Raw genomic sequence first — 14,688 nt, 5'->3', positions numbered from 1 at the left:
AGCAACCCAATGTTTGAAATATCAAAGTGGAAGTTTCCCAATACAAGAGGTTGCTTCTTCAACCTCTTAGTTTTATCATTAAGAAACATGGTCATATGGCAAGACATTTAAAGAACTGCTAATCTAGACGTGAAGTTTCAGCAGAAACCTTAAGAAAAGAAAGTTGGTTAATGCTCATGACCTATAGAGTGGCTGCATCCCGTAAACATGAGATCAAATTTCTCACCGAACCTGCTCTGTTCAAACTCTATCATGTAAAGAGTGTCGTTAATCAGAGCTTTGTTCCCTTTTTACATCCCAGACTGTTTAAAAGTGTATAATATGGTGAATTTTCATTAATTGTAGAGTGGTATTTCAGTATTGACAGTAACTCACCTCCTTCAGGAGTTCTCTGCTTTGTGAGTAGTTGTCTTTGTCTGAGAAGATTTCTGACAGCTCCTCGTATCTCTTCATCGCCTCCCTGTCAAGTGGCACAAACAGTGGGTTGATTTACAGTATAAGTGATTGATATTTCCACAGTATTAAAAACACACACTGTACATTCCACTGCCAGGAGATTCTCAATCAAAACAATAACAACAGATGACAAGAAGAGATGCACTGATCAGGTCCACCCACTTTCATTGCTGCACTCGAGAAGGTGCTCTTACCCCCGTTTTCATTTCATGAACTGATTTCAGATAATGTTCGAGAAACACTGTTAAAACCGGACTTCTTGGTTTGTGCTGTAAGCGTTCTCAAGATGTTTTGCGAGTAGCTTACAGTATTAACCAGGAAGTCATTTTTTAACAGCTTTTCTTCCTCATTATCCACAATACATCTACGAAACCAAATTACTGGTCTACTGTTTAGTAAACACATATGGATTGCAATCTTAAATTCACAGAGTCCTTGAATCAAACAAGAAGTAAGTCACTGATCTGGTCTCTACTTGACCTTGTGGGGCCATCCCCATTATCGGGGACAATGGGTTGGGGGCTGGAGTTCTGTGTTATGGGGGGAGCTTAGGTGAGAGAACATGGGGCCAGGGGCAAAAAATAATCATGCATATCACATTTATGCTGCAAAAAAATGAATGAAATATAGCAACAAAAATGTAGCTTCCACAAGCAGATCACAGTCCCTTATTTAGCGATCTTTGACACAACATTTGACAGCAATAAAAACAATATCCATCATAGCTGCTCTGTTATGGAAGCCACTGTGACAAGAAATGCATCATTACAGCTACAGGATTTTAGAATTACTCTGCTATGAAAACTGTTGTTAATATCTGAGATAATGTAAGAACTCAAGTTGTAGTCAATTATAATGGATACAGGCATTTTAGTGCAAAAAGCTTAACTCAGTGTACCTTAAAGCTAAAACCAGGTGTCAAAGATGTCTTGTAAAAGCTTAATCTGAGGATAAGGATATGTATGAAAGACTCTAATGTTTTGTAGTTTTGCAGGGTCAAATAGATAGCAGTTTAATGGAGTAATATTTGATGTTTAATGCTTGTGCATGAGGAGCAAAGTTTCCTGATTCCTTGTCTGAGTGGGGAAAAGGGATCAAAAAAGCTGTTTCTGATTCTGGTATTTAAGTAACAACACTGATGGAAAAATCCATTAATATGTTAAATAAGATAAACAGAATATATTTGACTGATTCAGACAAATGCTGACAGAAAATGGCTTGGCTTGCTTGTTTTGAGGACAACACTGCTGACATGGCATTTTCTCTTAATAGTCTGATGACAGATTTTTTTACTTCTGCTTCTTTATGAGGTCTACTTCAGATTTATTTAGAAAGTTGCTAGGTGCTGAATAAATAAAGTCTCCTGAGGGTGACAGCAACTTCCTGTAATGCTGCCTGAAGCTATAAAGTGGCAGGTCCAAGGGCTGGGCAAATGGACCACAAGTCATATTTCAATCGTTTTAGCTGAATAGCTATAAATGTCTCAGTAAATTTTTTCCTCCAAAGAAAAAAACTCAAACAAGGTCGGGTTTAAGTTAAATCCACATGGGCCGAATTCAAAATGCCACACAGGCACTTTAATCAGTTAAACATCTGAATGGCTCCTGCAGCAGCAGCTGGAGTTCACAGAGTTTTCAACCATTCAAAGGCGTTTTTGTTCCAAATACTGCCCCTGGCATACACAGAAGAACCACAGTCACAAAACCTAACAGCTTGTGCTCTCTCTGTTGCACTATTTTGCATACAGGGATCGAAAGAGAACAAGAATCTTGTACTCAAGCAAAGTACAGTTGTGTCAATTAGAATTTACCCAAGATGTTTTAATTAAAGGCACATAGTTAAGTGCAACACAGAAGTGAATTTTACTTGAAATGGGAGTCATTCTTTCAATATGCATATGAAAATGAGCCAACCAGCCAGTTTCACACAGTTAATGGTCAGATCTCATTTTATCGTAAATTAATCCATAGGTTTTATTTTTATTTTGTTAAGGATGCTTCATAAAATTTTGTTAGGTATGATCACCCCCCCATAATATATGAACATGAAAGTAAAAACAGTTCATAAACTACCTCAAAAACAGTAAAAGTACACAAAAGCTTCCTTACTTTCAACACCTGTTTGCATACGATTGCATACACACGCTCAACTAACCCCTGCTATGATGGATTCTGAATGTTTGATAGCTTGGCACTAACATTTATGTCCAAAACAAACCAGCGTCGTCCAAATAACTGCCCTGATTACTCTTTGTCCATCTCGCTGCTGAGTAGCTGCTTCGTTTGAGAGCACAGAAAAAAAAAATGATCAAAACCTCTCATAAATACCACTGTTCCCATCATAACCCACTTAGGCGGGGAGGCAAGCCCCCGAGCAGGCTCTCAGCTCTGGTATCAAGCCCCTGGCCTGGCAGTAGCTTGTGGAGAGTTTGACCAATGACGTGCTGCTATTGGTGTGTGCTAGGGATGGCATCTGAGGTGTCATAAGACACCACATGAGGTTGCGATACGTGTGCTTTGGGCTTTAGTCACTTCTAGTTTCCTACTTTCATTAAAGTCCCTGTAAAGTGATAAAATTATTTTTTCAAGTTTGTTTTGTGTGACAGGCTAAGTATTATGAACCACCAGGCCAAATTTCAGTCTTGAAAAACATCTCTGTTTATAAAATTAAGCTTCAAAATCATGAAAAATTAGGTAGTAATATCTGCTCTGCGATGGTGTGGGCGTGTCGTTAAATGAGCTGAAGCAGCGCCCACTCACAAGAAATATATACAATACGATTCTCTTGTATTTAAATTAAAACAAACAAAAAAAAGGCTTCAGATGGCAGCACAGCTGCCTTGCTTTGTGCCAGGGCAGAGAGAGAAGTTGGGGATTATACTTACTGTTTTCTGGCACAAATCTCTGTTATGATGCTTCCAATGACCTGTAAGCCATCGTAGCTCATAGATTCGGGAAATTTGACTGACAATGAACAAAAACACAGCATGAAACTGGATGTAAACTTTCAATGAAGCAAGTGACATCGGCTAAGTTAGGATTTCACTTTACAGGGACTTTATCAAGACCCAAACACATTTTTGGTCGAAGTTTTTATCAATTAAGATCTATTTCTAGCTTGTCATAGGCTTGTCTTCTTGGGAGAAAGGTGGTGTACAGTCGTTTTCATCATGTTTTTTGTTGATTAAATCAGCACTATTAAAATGATATCAAAGGACTGTTGATTTGTAATTCCTTTGTAATGCTGAGCATTGTTCAGCTGCAGACCTGTCAGTTTCCTGCCACGTCCTCCTGAGCCGGTGGATGGGGTTACTCTGCAGGGCCGACACGATGGCATACAGCGATGAGAAGTTCTTCCTGGCTCTGCACTCCTGTTGAAGCACACAAGGATGAATGAACTCATTTGTATGCACACATACACACAGCCACACTGTAACTGAGAACACCTGTGGGTGTGTATCTGGCTGGTATTCAGTTACAGTGTCGGCCTGGAGGACTGAATAATGTATACTGCGAAAGAGGTTTGTCCAAAAAGAAACCTGGGAGATGCTCAGGACGCCACTTTGGCAAAGAGAAGCATCACTGGTTTCCTGCCAAAGAGGATTTAGTGTGTACAAGTTTGTGTTAGCGTATACGAGTTTGTGTTATGAGTGTGTGATGATACACGCAGCTCTCATACAGGAATACTGGAGACTGTGTTTTATTCACTGATAAAGAGACTTGGCAAGTTAAATTGCTCATGTGACCATAATAACCCAGGACAGGATGTTTATGTGTTTGTGTTTGGGTGTGGGTGAGTGTTTGAGACGATTCTGTTGAAGCTGTGAGGTCTTCAATATTTTAAAAGAAACTTGTGTTGTGAAAAATTACCATAACAGTCATACAGGGCTCGGTAATCCACATTTCTCTTCTATAATGCGGGCATTTTTTAAGCAGCTTTAAACCTTTACTGTTTGCCTTGAGGTTGTAACTCACATTTGTGTGACTCAGCACATCACTGGTACGTACTGTTCATACAGGGTACATTTCCTACTCCCTCCCTTAAAGAGAACTGGACTTGTAAGTCTACTCTTAATGCCAGAATGTGCTGATTTAAACACTCTCTGCAGTTACACTGTCAAATTAGGTTTGCAATCATATGTACTTGTGTCTAAGAAAGATCCCTTGATGAAGTAATTTTGTGTTTTTTTCTCTAAGCAATGAAATGGAGTAAATTTGCTGTATAGTCACAACAGAATCCAGGCAAACTGTGAATTTCTGATGGTATTTGCACAGTCAGAGCTGAGAACAGGATTATATTTAGGGGATTAAAGGGAGTTTATTGTTGGAAAAGCCACAGTTGAGGGTTTTGAAAGGCTTAAATTCCCAGCTGACACACTGTTAACAATTTTCTTTTAAGATATATCCTATTTATTTAAACTCTCGCTTGTTAAACTCACAAAAAAATCAAATTTTTTACAGCTTTGACTTTCGATAATGCATACTGACCTCTGCCACACTGATCCATTTCTCCAACAGTCGGGCTCTTTGCTGGCTGCGCAGCTTTGTAGGACAAAGGCAGGATGCTAAAACTGCATTAGCCAGTTTGTTGAATTGACGTACGGTGGCCCGGACAGACCAACAAACACCTTCCCTCCCTTTTTTGTCCCTCTGAGACCATAGTGAGCCCAGGCAGTGGTATGGGACCAGACGTACAAACAGCTCCTGATAAGACAAACGAGGATGCATAAACAACAAAACATTTCTGAGGTCGTTTTTACACATGCATTTATTTAACAAAACTCACTGTCTCTATTTTGGTGAGCTGCTCTGCGATGAGTGCTGCAGGGAAGCCCAGGATGCTGGTGGGTTCAAACTTGGAGGCATTAGGAGGAGAGCTGGTGAAACCGGTCTGATCTGCAAAGAGAGAAGCTGCTCCATAAAACTGTGCATTCAAAACATAAAGCACACCTTTGTTTATAGGCCCCATAAGCCTCTGCCGTCCTTCTGCTGCAAGGATCAGGTTATCTTAGCGCTGCCTGATGTTATACTACACTATGTAAAGTGAAAAAAGGTGATAAAGAGAGAGGTGGCTCTTTCAAGATAACAGCTTAGTTATTTTGTTATCACAGGAAACAAGGAAATTGGATCTCATTTTATTATCTTGAGATGAAAATTTGTTTCACCCATGACCTTGGGATTAGTAGATGAGGGAAAACAAGATTAATATTCAGTGCCAGTGGAACTGAAGCTGATTCTCAAACACAACTGTGTTTTTCAGCTAAATGCTAACACTTAGACTGCATTAAGCTTGCCATTATACTTCAAACATGCTCATGCTCTTCGGTTATAGTGTGTAATATTGCTATATAGCATTTTAGCATGCAAATACTTGCTAAATTGCTTAAAAACACAAAGTACGGGAGCAGGTGGCCCAGTGGTTAAAGGCACTCCCCATGTATGTGGGTGGCACGGGTTCAAATCCGGCCTGAGGCCCTTCGCTGCATGTCTCTCCCCCCTCTTGACCCTGTTTCTGACTCTCTCCACTGTCCTCCTCTATCTAATAAAGGCACAAAAATGCCCAAAAATAAATCTAAAAAAAAAAAAACAAAAAAAAAACAAACAAACAAACAAAAAAAACATAAAGTATAGTTTAAGCTATTGGTAATGTTAATAATAATAATAATAATAATATCTTGAATTTATATAGCGCCTTTCAAGAAACCCAAGGACGCTTTACAGGAACACATAGACATGGACAAACTATGTGAGGGGTAGGATGAGTGTAAGGGGTGGTTTAGTGAAGACTGTAGGCTGTGGTGAACAGGTGGTGCTTGAGACGTTTTTTGAAAATGTCCAGAGATGGAGCGCTACGAATGTCTGCAGGAAGAGTGTTCCAGAGGGTGGGAGCTGCAGCACTGATGGCTCTGTCTCCATAGGTTCGGAGTTTGGTTTTGGGCATGGAAAGTAGGCCGGTGTCTGAAGATCGAAGGTTGCGGGATGGTGTGTATGGATGGAGGAGATCAGAAAGGTACTGGGGAGCCAGAGCATGGAGAGATTTGTATGTGAGGAGGAGGACTTTATAGTTGATACGGGACTTGATAGGGAGCCAGTGGAGGTGGATGAGGGTCGGAGTGATGTGTTGCCAGGGTCTAGTGCGGGTGAGAACTCTAGCTGCAGAGTTTTGGACGTACTGAAGCCTGTCCAGGGTTTTGCTGGGAACTCCAGACAGGATTCCATTACAGTAGTCCAGGCGGGAGGTTATGAAAGCATGAATGAGTGTTTCAGCCACAGAATCAGGGAGTGATGGTCGGAGTCTGGAGATGTTCTTGAGATGATAGAAGGCAGATTTGGTGACAGACTTTATGTGGGACTGGAAGGAGAGGGTGGAGTCCAGGATGACGCCCAGGTTTCGGATTGTTGCAGGTATTTAGTCAAAATTAACACAACAGGTGCTTTAAGTTCTTACTTGCACATGCAAATGGACTGGAAATATTTCTTGTGTACAATTTGATGCAATTTCTTTGCATAAATTTTAAAAATCACCTTTTTCTTAATTTTTTGTCTTTCATAGCCCTAATTTTTACATTTACACTGTGAAACAAGAACACTTCTACAGAAAAACCCTGCCTAATTTAATTCAAGTTAAAGTAACCTTTATGGGCATCGGGGAGCAGTGCTTTCTCGCTGAGCTCCTCTGCTATCCTGAGGAACCGAGCACGGAGGTCGGCTGCAGATGATGAGTCCTGGGGGAGGAGGGGAGCCAGGCGCAGCAGGCGAGAGGGCTCTCCCAAACCCTTAAAGTCCTCAGGGTATTCCGAGAGCCAAGTGCTGAAAACTGTGCACACCGCTCTGCAGAAAGAAGTAGAGAAACATTAAAGCAAGATGGACAGTGTTCTGCTGGCTAATGGATTTTTATTTTGTAATAAGAAATAAAAAATCAAGAAAGAAGATGCGTCCAAACTGTCAGTTTGAAATTCAGTAGCAAAATACAAAAAAGCTACCCTCAGGTAGTTCCAATATTAAATAGAGTATCAAACTATGAATAAAATACCAACCATTTTTTCTTTGTTTTCATCTTCTGTCTCTCATTTTCTGTTTCTTGTTTTTAATTTCTATTTAATTGATTTCCATTTTTAGCATCCTGTTTTTGTTTCAGAAAAGAAAAGAAAAACATTTCATTTTTCATCTTATTGATTTTATGTTTGTATTAAAGAAGAAAAAGCAGGAACAGATTACAAGGCCTGTAACATTATTTTTCCCCAATTTATCAGCCCCATTTTTCATTTATTCATTTGTATTTGGGAAGTGAAAGGAGTTTGTTTTTCATTGATCATTTTTGATTCTCAATTTTTTAAACCAGTCATCACTTCACTGTTAGAATATGTAAGGCGAGTGTTGGCAGGACCTGCATATTTCTGCTTTAAACCTTGAGTTGTTGCAGGTTGTGAGAAGTAGATAAACAAGCCTTTGCAGATTGGAATTGATTGAATGTATTGATATTTTCTGACACATCTTGAAAGTTGCTGAGAATCCACGTTCTCAAGGGGTTTAGCCAAGAAAAGCTGCTTAGAGAGGAGTCTATCATTTCTTGGAAGCAAAAGATCAAGATTGTTTTCTGTTAACGGATGTTGAATGATAGCCTGTTTGCGATGAAAAGCTTCCCATAACAGGAAGTCAGCCAACAGCATCAAGGGCCTCTTTCAGGACAGAGGAGTGTAGCACATAAAGAGAGATAAAATTGCATATAGAAAAACATCAGCATTGATAATGCTGGCGGAGCCATTTCATTTGTCATTTGTCTTTTCTAACAGCACAACCAAGTGTTTGTCTGAAAAACTGAAGGGTAAGCATCACAAATATTAGCAGAAAGAAATGTTAATTCTTTTAGCCAGCTTTCTAGATTGTGCCAAAAATGCTTTGTTGAGAGGGTTTCTTTGTTATTACTGTCTTTTGTTCTGGTACAGTTTGAATATACTTGCTTGTTCAATGGCTTAATTTTAGAAGCTGTATGTGAGGCACAATGCTCCATTCTTTTATTTAAATAGACAGAGAGAAACATGGGCTATAATAACATTCTATTATAATCTGTGTTCATAACTGCTAATAACATACCTAAAGTTTTATGAAGATGTTAAATGGAATTTTTAAAAACTCACTTGTTGAAAGATTGTCTTGTCTGGCTCCTTTCGTTGTCCCCTGGCGGGTTCTCCAATCTGTTTTAAAAAATAGAAGTCAGCGGGGTATAAAAACAAAAGCCCTCATATCGTTCAGCTTTAAATATGTGCATCTTTTCTCTGATGAATGATATTGTATCTTTGTTATTAATTTATGGCTTGTTTACTCCTGCTTGTTAATAGTGGTGTATTTGTAATCTTTAAAGATCCATGCTGACTCTCCAGAAGAACTTCCCATCAGGTGTTTCATTAGACGCCTCAAATATTGAATGAAACTTTAAAACAAGAGACTTCACATTTGGCTTGAAGCATGGTTTGTTGCTAAAGAAAACACTGCAGAGTTGCAGCTCTAATAAACAGACACACAGGTGCTTCCTGCACTGTGAAGTAAGACTAAATTAAGTGAATCATTTATCTAGATGGGCCTGTTTAAATTAGACATCAAGCAAGCAGAACTAGACACCCGTTTATCCTGTGAAAATGGAAATCAGGTTTACAGTTAGTTAAACCATATTAATGACTATTTTAGTACCATTCACTTTGTAAGATAGGAGTCTGGCAGTGAAGATGCTGGGGCCTGGCCTTGTCTTGTACCAACAGCTTGTCAAAGCTTTGTATCTTTGGTTTTGAATAATTTCATTACCTACCTCATGGATCAGTGTACATTTTGTGAAATTTGATATGTGATTTACACAGCAACACTGATGATTTTTGCCGGGAGGCAAATAGTATTGGAGACAATTGTTACTACTGTAAGTGTAGTCCAACGTCTGGTTGAAAGTACATTTGTGTAATACTTAAGATCAAAAAAGTGCAGGAGTAGCTATCTTCCAATTCTCCTCAGCTGTCTGTATACCTGTGTACTATGTTTAGTGCTAACATTGTGACAAAGAAAAATTAAGATGGTAATATGGTAAATATCATTTTTACATTGCATATCCTATTTTGTCCTTTTACAACACTAAATAAGTCACGTGCTCTCCACCAACCCTCTTTATTTTTGCAGCTTGCAGTGTAGAATTTGCTTATTTTAGAAAAGTGGTTGCCATGAATTTAGGGATGATCAGTATTAGCACATATGTTTAACAACGTTAAACCACTGCAACTGGGATGTGCACATGCAACATGCTTTTTTCGTTACATAACTTGAATGCTTAAAGTTCTGCGTTGTCTCTTCCAAAACAAACGTACAAATTTTATCATTCTTCTGACTAATTTAAAAGAAAATCCTGTCTGATAAATTATATTTGTAGCTGGAGAACTACGCACTGTGCAAAAAACAGTCTGTGTCCCCAGCATATATCAAAGGCTACAGGTGATGCTGCTGCCATCACAGACAAACTGGGATGACACTGGAAGAAGATGTTACACATAGCAAATCTTTAGTGAGTGTTTTACTATCAGCAGCATCCCATCCTGGTGCTCATAACTGCACTGGCCTTGTATACAGTCTGTCACCAGCATAGACATGCCTGTTATTGTTTAAGTCACAGACGCAGGTTTAGGGATGAGTATTGAAATCTGGTACCAACACATCCAATACTTTCTGCACTGAATTATAATAAAGATTTTGGTTCTTCATTTTGATACTCCACCATCCCAAGAAGTGACACATGTTTCCTTTACTTTCATGCTCAATTGATATCTTATTTCTGAATAGTTACCTCCACCAAGGAGGTTATGTAATCGTCAGGGTTTATTGGTTAGTTAGTTAGTTTGTTTGTTAGTTTGTTAGCAACAAAACTCAAAAAGTTGAGGATGGATTTTGATGAAATTTTCAGGAAATATCAGAAATGGCATAAGGAAGAACTGATTAGATTTTGGAAGTGATCCAGATCACCGTCTGGATCCAGGAATTTTTTAAAGGATTCTTTACTATTGGTAGATAGAGCTAATGGCGGAGGTCTGTGCTCTTTTGAGTGGTTTTTGAGTTTATGATATGAGACAGCTTTTATTCAGCTGTAGACTTTTGAAACCCTTTTTTTCTTTTAAAAGACTGTTTAGGCATCTGCATCTTTTGAAAGTATTGATTTAGCACTGGTTTTGGAAAAAATAAAAGATACCAAACCCTATGCTGGTGTGCGCTGGAGTTTGTGAGAAAAATACATTGCATCTATCTTCATTCTAATTGGATATACAGTGTGCCATTTGCAGGGCTTTCCAATGGATATATCTTGTCTAGGGCTGTCAAAATTGACACGTTAATGTGGATTAATCCATCATCATGATTAATCTGATAAAAATTTTAACGCAATTAACCCATCTATAGCGCAGAATGACTCAACATCCCTGAAACGTCTCTGGCAATGCATTTCGGGGAGTTTGTCCAAGTAGGGTTACTATCGAGCATGCCACCGCGCATGCGCAAATGGGCCATTGATCTGGTAGTGACCAACCAACTTGATATGGAAGACACTAAACAGCACGTTGGCCCTCTTGATGGGAAATTTGAGTACAAAAAAAACAAGATGGAACTGTCTTCTTTCTTGAGTCTGTTTGCTTATGCAAAATGAAATGCGATTAATATATATTAAAAATGAATGATATTTAATCATGAATAACCAACATTAATCCGCAGCAACCCTGTGATTAATCTGATTAAAAATTTTAATCATTTGACAGCACTAATCTTGTCTTCTTTCACCAAGAACTGAGTGTAGCAATAGCAAATTAAGCATGCTGCATATTCTGCAAATTGTGACCAGTTCCCCAGGTACTTTATTTTTACAAGTAGACTTGGTTTACAGTAAATGCCTTCTTTTCCTAAGACAGCACCACAATATAAGACGGATCAGGTTAAGTGAGTAAAGTATGCAGAAGTAAATTGTAGCACAAGGATTCCCATACCTGCACTGGGCCTTTTGATGTAAAAGGAGATCCTAGTAATTTTGTCTCCCCTTGCTGCATTTAACATGCATGTATTCAGGTGTACTATATCTTTCATACAGCCTATAACCGCTTCACATTACCATAAAAACATGTTTTTGATCTAGCATGTTGTGATGAGGTAAATTTACTCTTTTACAGCTACTGAATGGAAAGCACAGTCTCATAGACCTGCTAGAATAAACTATTGTTTCTTTGTACCTCTAGATTGGTGTGTTCAGGGTTCATTCACTTTTGTTGTCATCCATTCAATCCCAGCCCAGGTTTTTATTGCTTCACACACAAAGTGCAAAGCCAGTCAGACAGGATATTGACAGCTGCTTTGCTTGCTGTGCATCTTTGCATCTGAAAGTGCCACCCTACAAATCATTTAACCTCTCTTATCCTTTGGTGTTTAATGCTCACTGAAAACGAGACTCTCTAACCAGAGAAAAACATTCAGTAATTGTACTGCTCAGAGATAAAACTCCTACCTGTCTGTAAGGATGTCCAGCACTCTCTGTGTGGAAGTGAAGGATCGATATGTGGAGAGGAAGATCGTGATGAAGGAGGAGTCTCCCATAGAAAATGAATGGAGGAGGTGGAGCACCAGCTTTTCCTCTGTCCCTGCTTTCACACACTGGGAGCGAGTAACCGATGACTGGACAAAGATAGAAAGGAAAAAGGCCCCAAGACAGCAAAAAAACAGTCATTACTACTTCAAATTGGATGACCTTTCACATAGATTTAAAAAAAAAAAAACACGTGATGTGTTTGCCAAACACAACTTACCACTGGATTATTGAGAGCACCATGCTGCTGTTTAACAACCACTGTGTAGATCACGCCATCCTCCTCTTCCTCCACCACTGTGGACTGTAGAGCAGAAAAGCATGTTAAAACAGCTCAGAATATCAGAATGAAGACTCAGCTTTCGAAAAAATATTCAAACCGTTTAAATAAAAATGTATGAACGACAAACACTGCAGCACTAACCTATGGAACAAAAATATGGTTGAACAAAGAGAAAGGACACAACATGCCAGTTTCAAAAGTACATCATTGCAGAAGCCCTGAAAGGAAATTCATGTACACTAGGGCTGAATGTTAAATAATCTACAACCATGACTGCAATAGTTACACCCCAGGACGTGTGGTGTTAGTCATGTGACATGAGGCATGTCATGCTGCCACTTCAGTGCCATTTGATCCAAACCAAAAGTGCTGGTTTTCTCATTTTTATGACTTATCTTCGGGAAATCCTTTATGATACTGTCAGCAGCCAAAGAACTGAGCACTGTGCATGCAGAGTCACCTGTCTCCTGCTTGTATGTTCGGTCTACAGGTGACTCTGCTCCTGTCACAGATACACCAGCATGATGCTTGAGGCAGACGCTCAATTACATGAGGCAGCTCTTAACTGAGTGTATTTTTGCTATCAGCAGCCTGTGGTCTTGGTGCTTGTTAATGTTGTGGTCCCATATATGGTCCAGTAAGTTTGTAATTGCTGTTAGCGTGTGCTGAACTGTGTTGGAGCCACAGTAGGAAGCTAAAGACAGTGAGTTTTGTTTTATAAGAAGTTCTACTCACATTGCTGATTATGTAGCCTAATCGTAAACTTTGTACATCATTAGAAATAGTTAAAGATGTTTAAGTGACACAATAATGAGCTACAAGTATATTTTCAAGTTTAGCCTATAAAGAAACATGGCACTTTCTCACAAGAGACAAACGCTTATTTTCCTCCTCCTCCCTGTTTGTGTTTCAGAGCTTCTGCCAAAGGGCAAGACCAATGCCTGATGAAGGGGGTTTAGATTAAAGATCTGAAAATAACTTTAGACCGATTTGTCTGATTGAAACTTTAATTAATGTACATGAAGATGCACTGGATTTATTTGGTAAAGTTTTTTTTATTTAGAAAAAAATAAATATACAGTACTATGCAGAACTTTTAGGCATGCTTGGGCCAAAGACTGAGGCTGAAGAAAGCTGTAGATGTGGAGAGTAAAGCTGAATGAGGGCTCCATCGGGTGGGGAGAAGGACTGCCACAACCCCAGTCATGCACTGGATGTCCCTACATATTACCAGGGGCAAAGGGAAATAATCTTTTAAAAAATTATAAGTCCACACCTTTTGGGTGGAGTAAGGAGTAGGGCTGGGCAATTAATAGCAAATTAGATTGGATTGCAATATGGCCTGCTGCAATTTTCAAATAGCAGACAGTGCAATATTTTTTGATCCTAAAATGTGTCAAAATACCAATTTGATACCATTGTTTTTCAGCAGAAATTTCATGCGCTACAAATTATGCATACATACAAGTGTCTTTTTTTCAGAATAGTTTACCTAAGTCCTACCTTTCCTGTTGGCGTTCTGAATTTCTCAATCAAAATGAGAATAACATAAAAAAAATATATCCCCTCAGTATAGCAATTAATATCAAATCTACTATATGAGCCAAATCCCAATTAGATCTTTTTTCTAATTTGTGTTGGTTAGAATATAGAATGATTTATTGCTAATTTTTGTTGAATAATACATAAGTTGAAGAACCTAAAAATAATCGCATATTAAATTGCAAACACAATATTGGGGGAAACAATTGCAATTGGATTATTTTCCCAAATCGTTCAGCCCTGGTAAGAAGTAGATGTGGCAAGTAAGCTTGGCCTAGGGTAATGTGTGGGTGGGTAATAGGGTTTGCGACATTTCTTGTAATAGCATGTACATTTTTATCAGTTTTCAACAGATCACCAGAAAACAACATGTTATCATGGGAAAACTAGCTTTGTTTCTCAAGATAATTAAATAATACAGTCAAGATCTTGAATAAATAACCAAAATTGGCATATTATCAAGGCAAAATGGTATAAAATAAAATGTCTGGATGTATGTCTGCTTGGGGCCTCTGTACTTAGCAGAGTCTTTGCCACAGTTCTTTTTCCAGGTGCATATTCATGACCCTGTTTTGAGTCTCAACCCACCAGTTGACAACCACTGCTATAAAGGTAGTTAATGTTTTGGTGAATAATGAATACATCTGGCTTAATTCTGAAAGAATGTGTCAAAATAAAACAAGCACTAAGTTAATCTTGTCCTTTTAGTGAACTTATTAAATTAACACTGCTGGCGGTCTCATTAAAGATATAATCTGTCCTTCCAGAGACACTCCGTATCCATGGATGTGTAAAAATAAAGCGTAAAATCAAGC

At 38.7% G+C, this 14,688-nt stretch overlaps 1 protein-coding gene across 3 annotated transcripts in view; it reads right to left on the bottom strand.

The window, feature by feature from the left end:
* Positions 1-14,688, bottom strand: part of rgl2 (ral guanine nucleotide dissociation stimulator-like 2) — a 53,386-nt gene that overhangs the window by 17,432 nt on the left and 21,266 nt on the right. For all 3 annotated transcript variants that reach the window (XM_041793066.1, XM_041793068.1, XM_041793067.1), the window contains 8 exons: positions 12,269-12,352; positions 11,971-12,137; positions 8,594-8,650; positions 7,090-7,286; positions 5,242-5,351; positions 4,944-5,159; positions 3,723-3,826; positions 376-460 (listed from right to left, as the gene is read on the bottom strand). In XM_041793066.1, the coding sequence (XP_041649000.1) occupies positions 376-460; positions 3,723-3,826; positions 4,944-5,159; positions 5,242-5,351; positions 7,090-7,286; positions 8,594-8,650; positions 11,971-12,137; positions 12,269-12,352 (1,020 nt within the window). The remainder of the gene's footprint in view (positions 1-375; positions 461-3,722; positions 3,827-4,943; positions 5,160-5,241; positions 5,352-7,089; positions 7,287-8,593; positions 8,651-11,970; positions 12,138-12,268; positions 12,353-14,688) is intronic.

Source organism: Cheilinus undulatus, linkage group 8 (assembly GCF_018320785.1).
Source record: "Cheilinus undulatus linkage group 8, ASM1832078v1, whole genome shotgun sequence".
NCBI lineage: Eukaryota > Metazoa > Chordata > Actinopteri > Labriformes > Labridae > Cheilinus > Cheilinus undulatus.
Note: the sequence above shows the minus strand (reverse complement) of the source record. Positions and strands in the feature narration are given on the sequence as shown.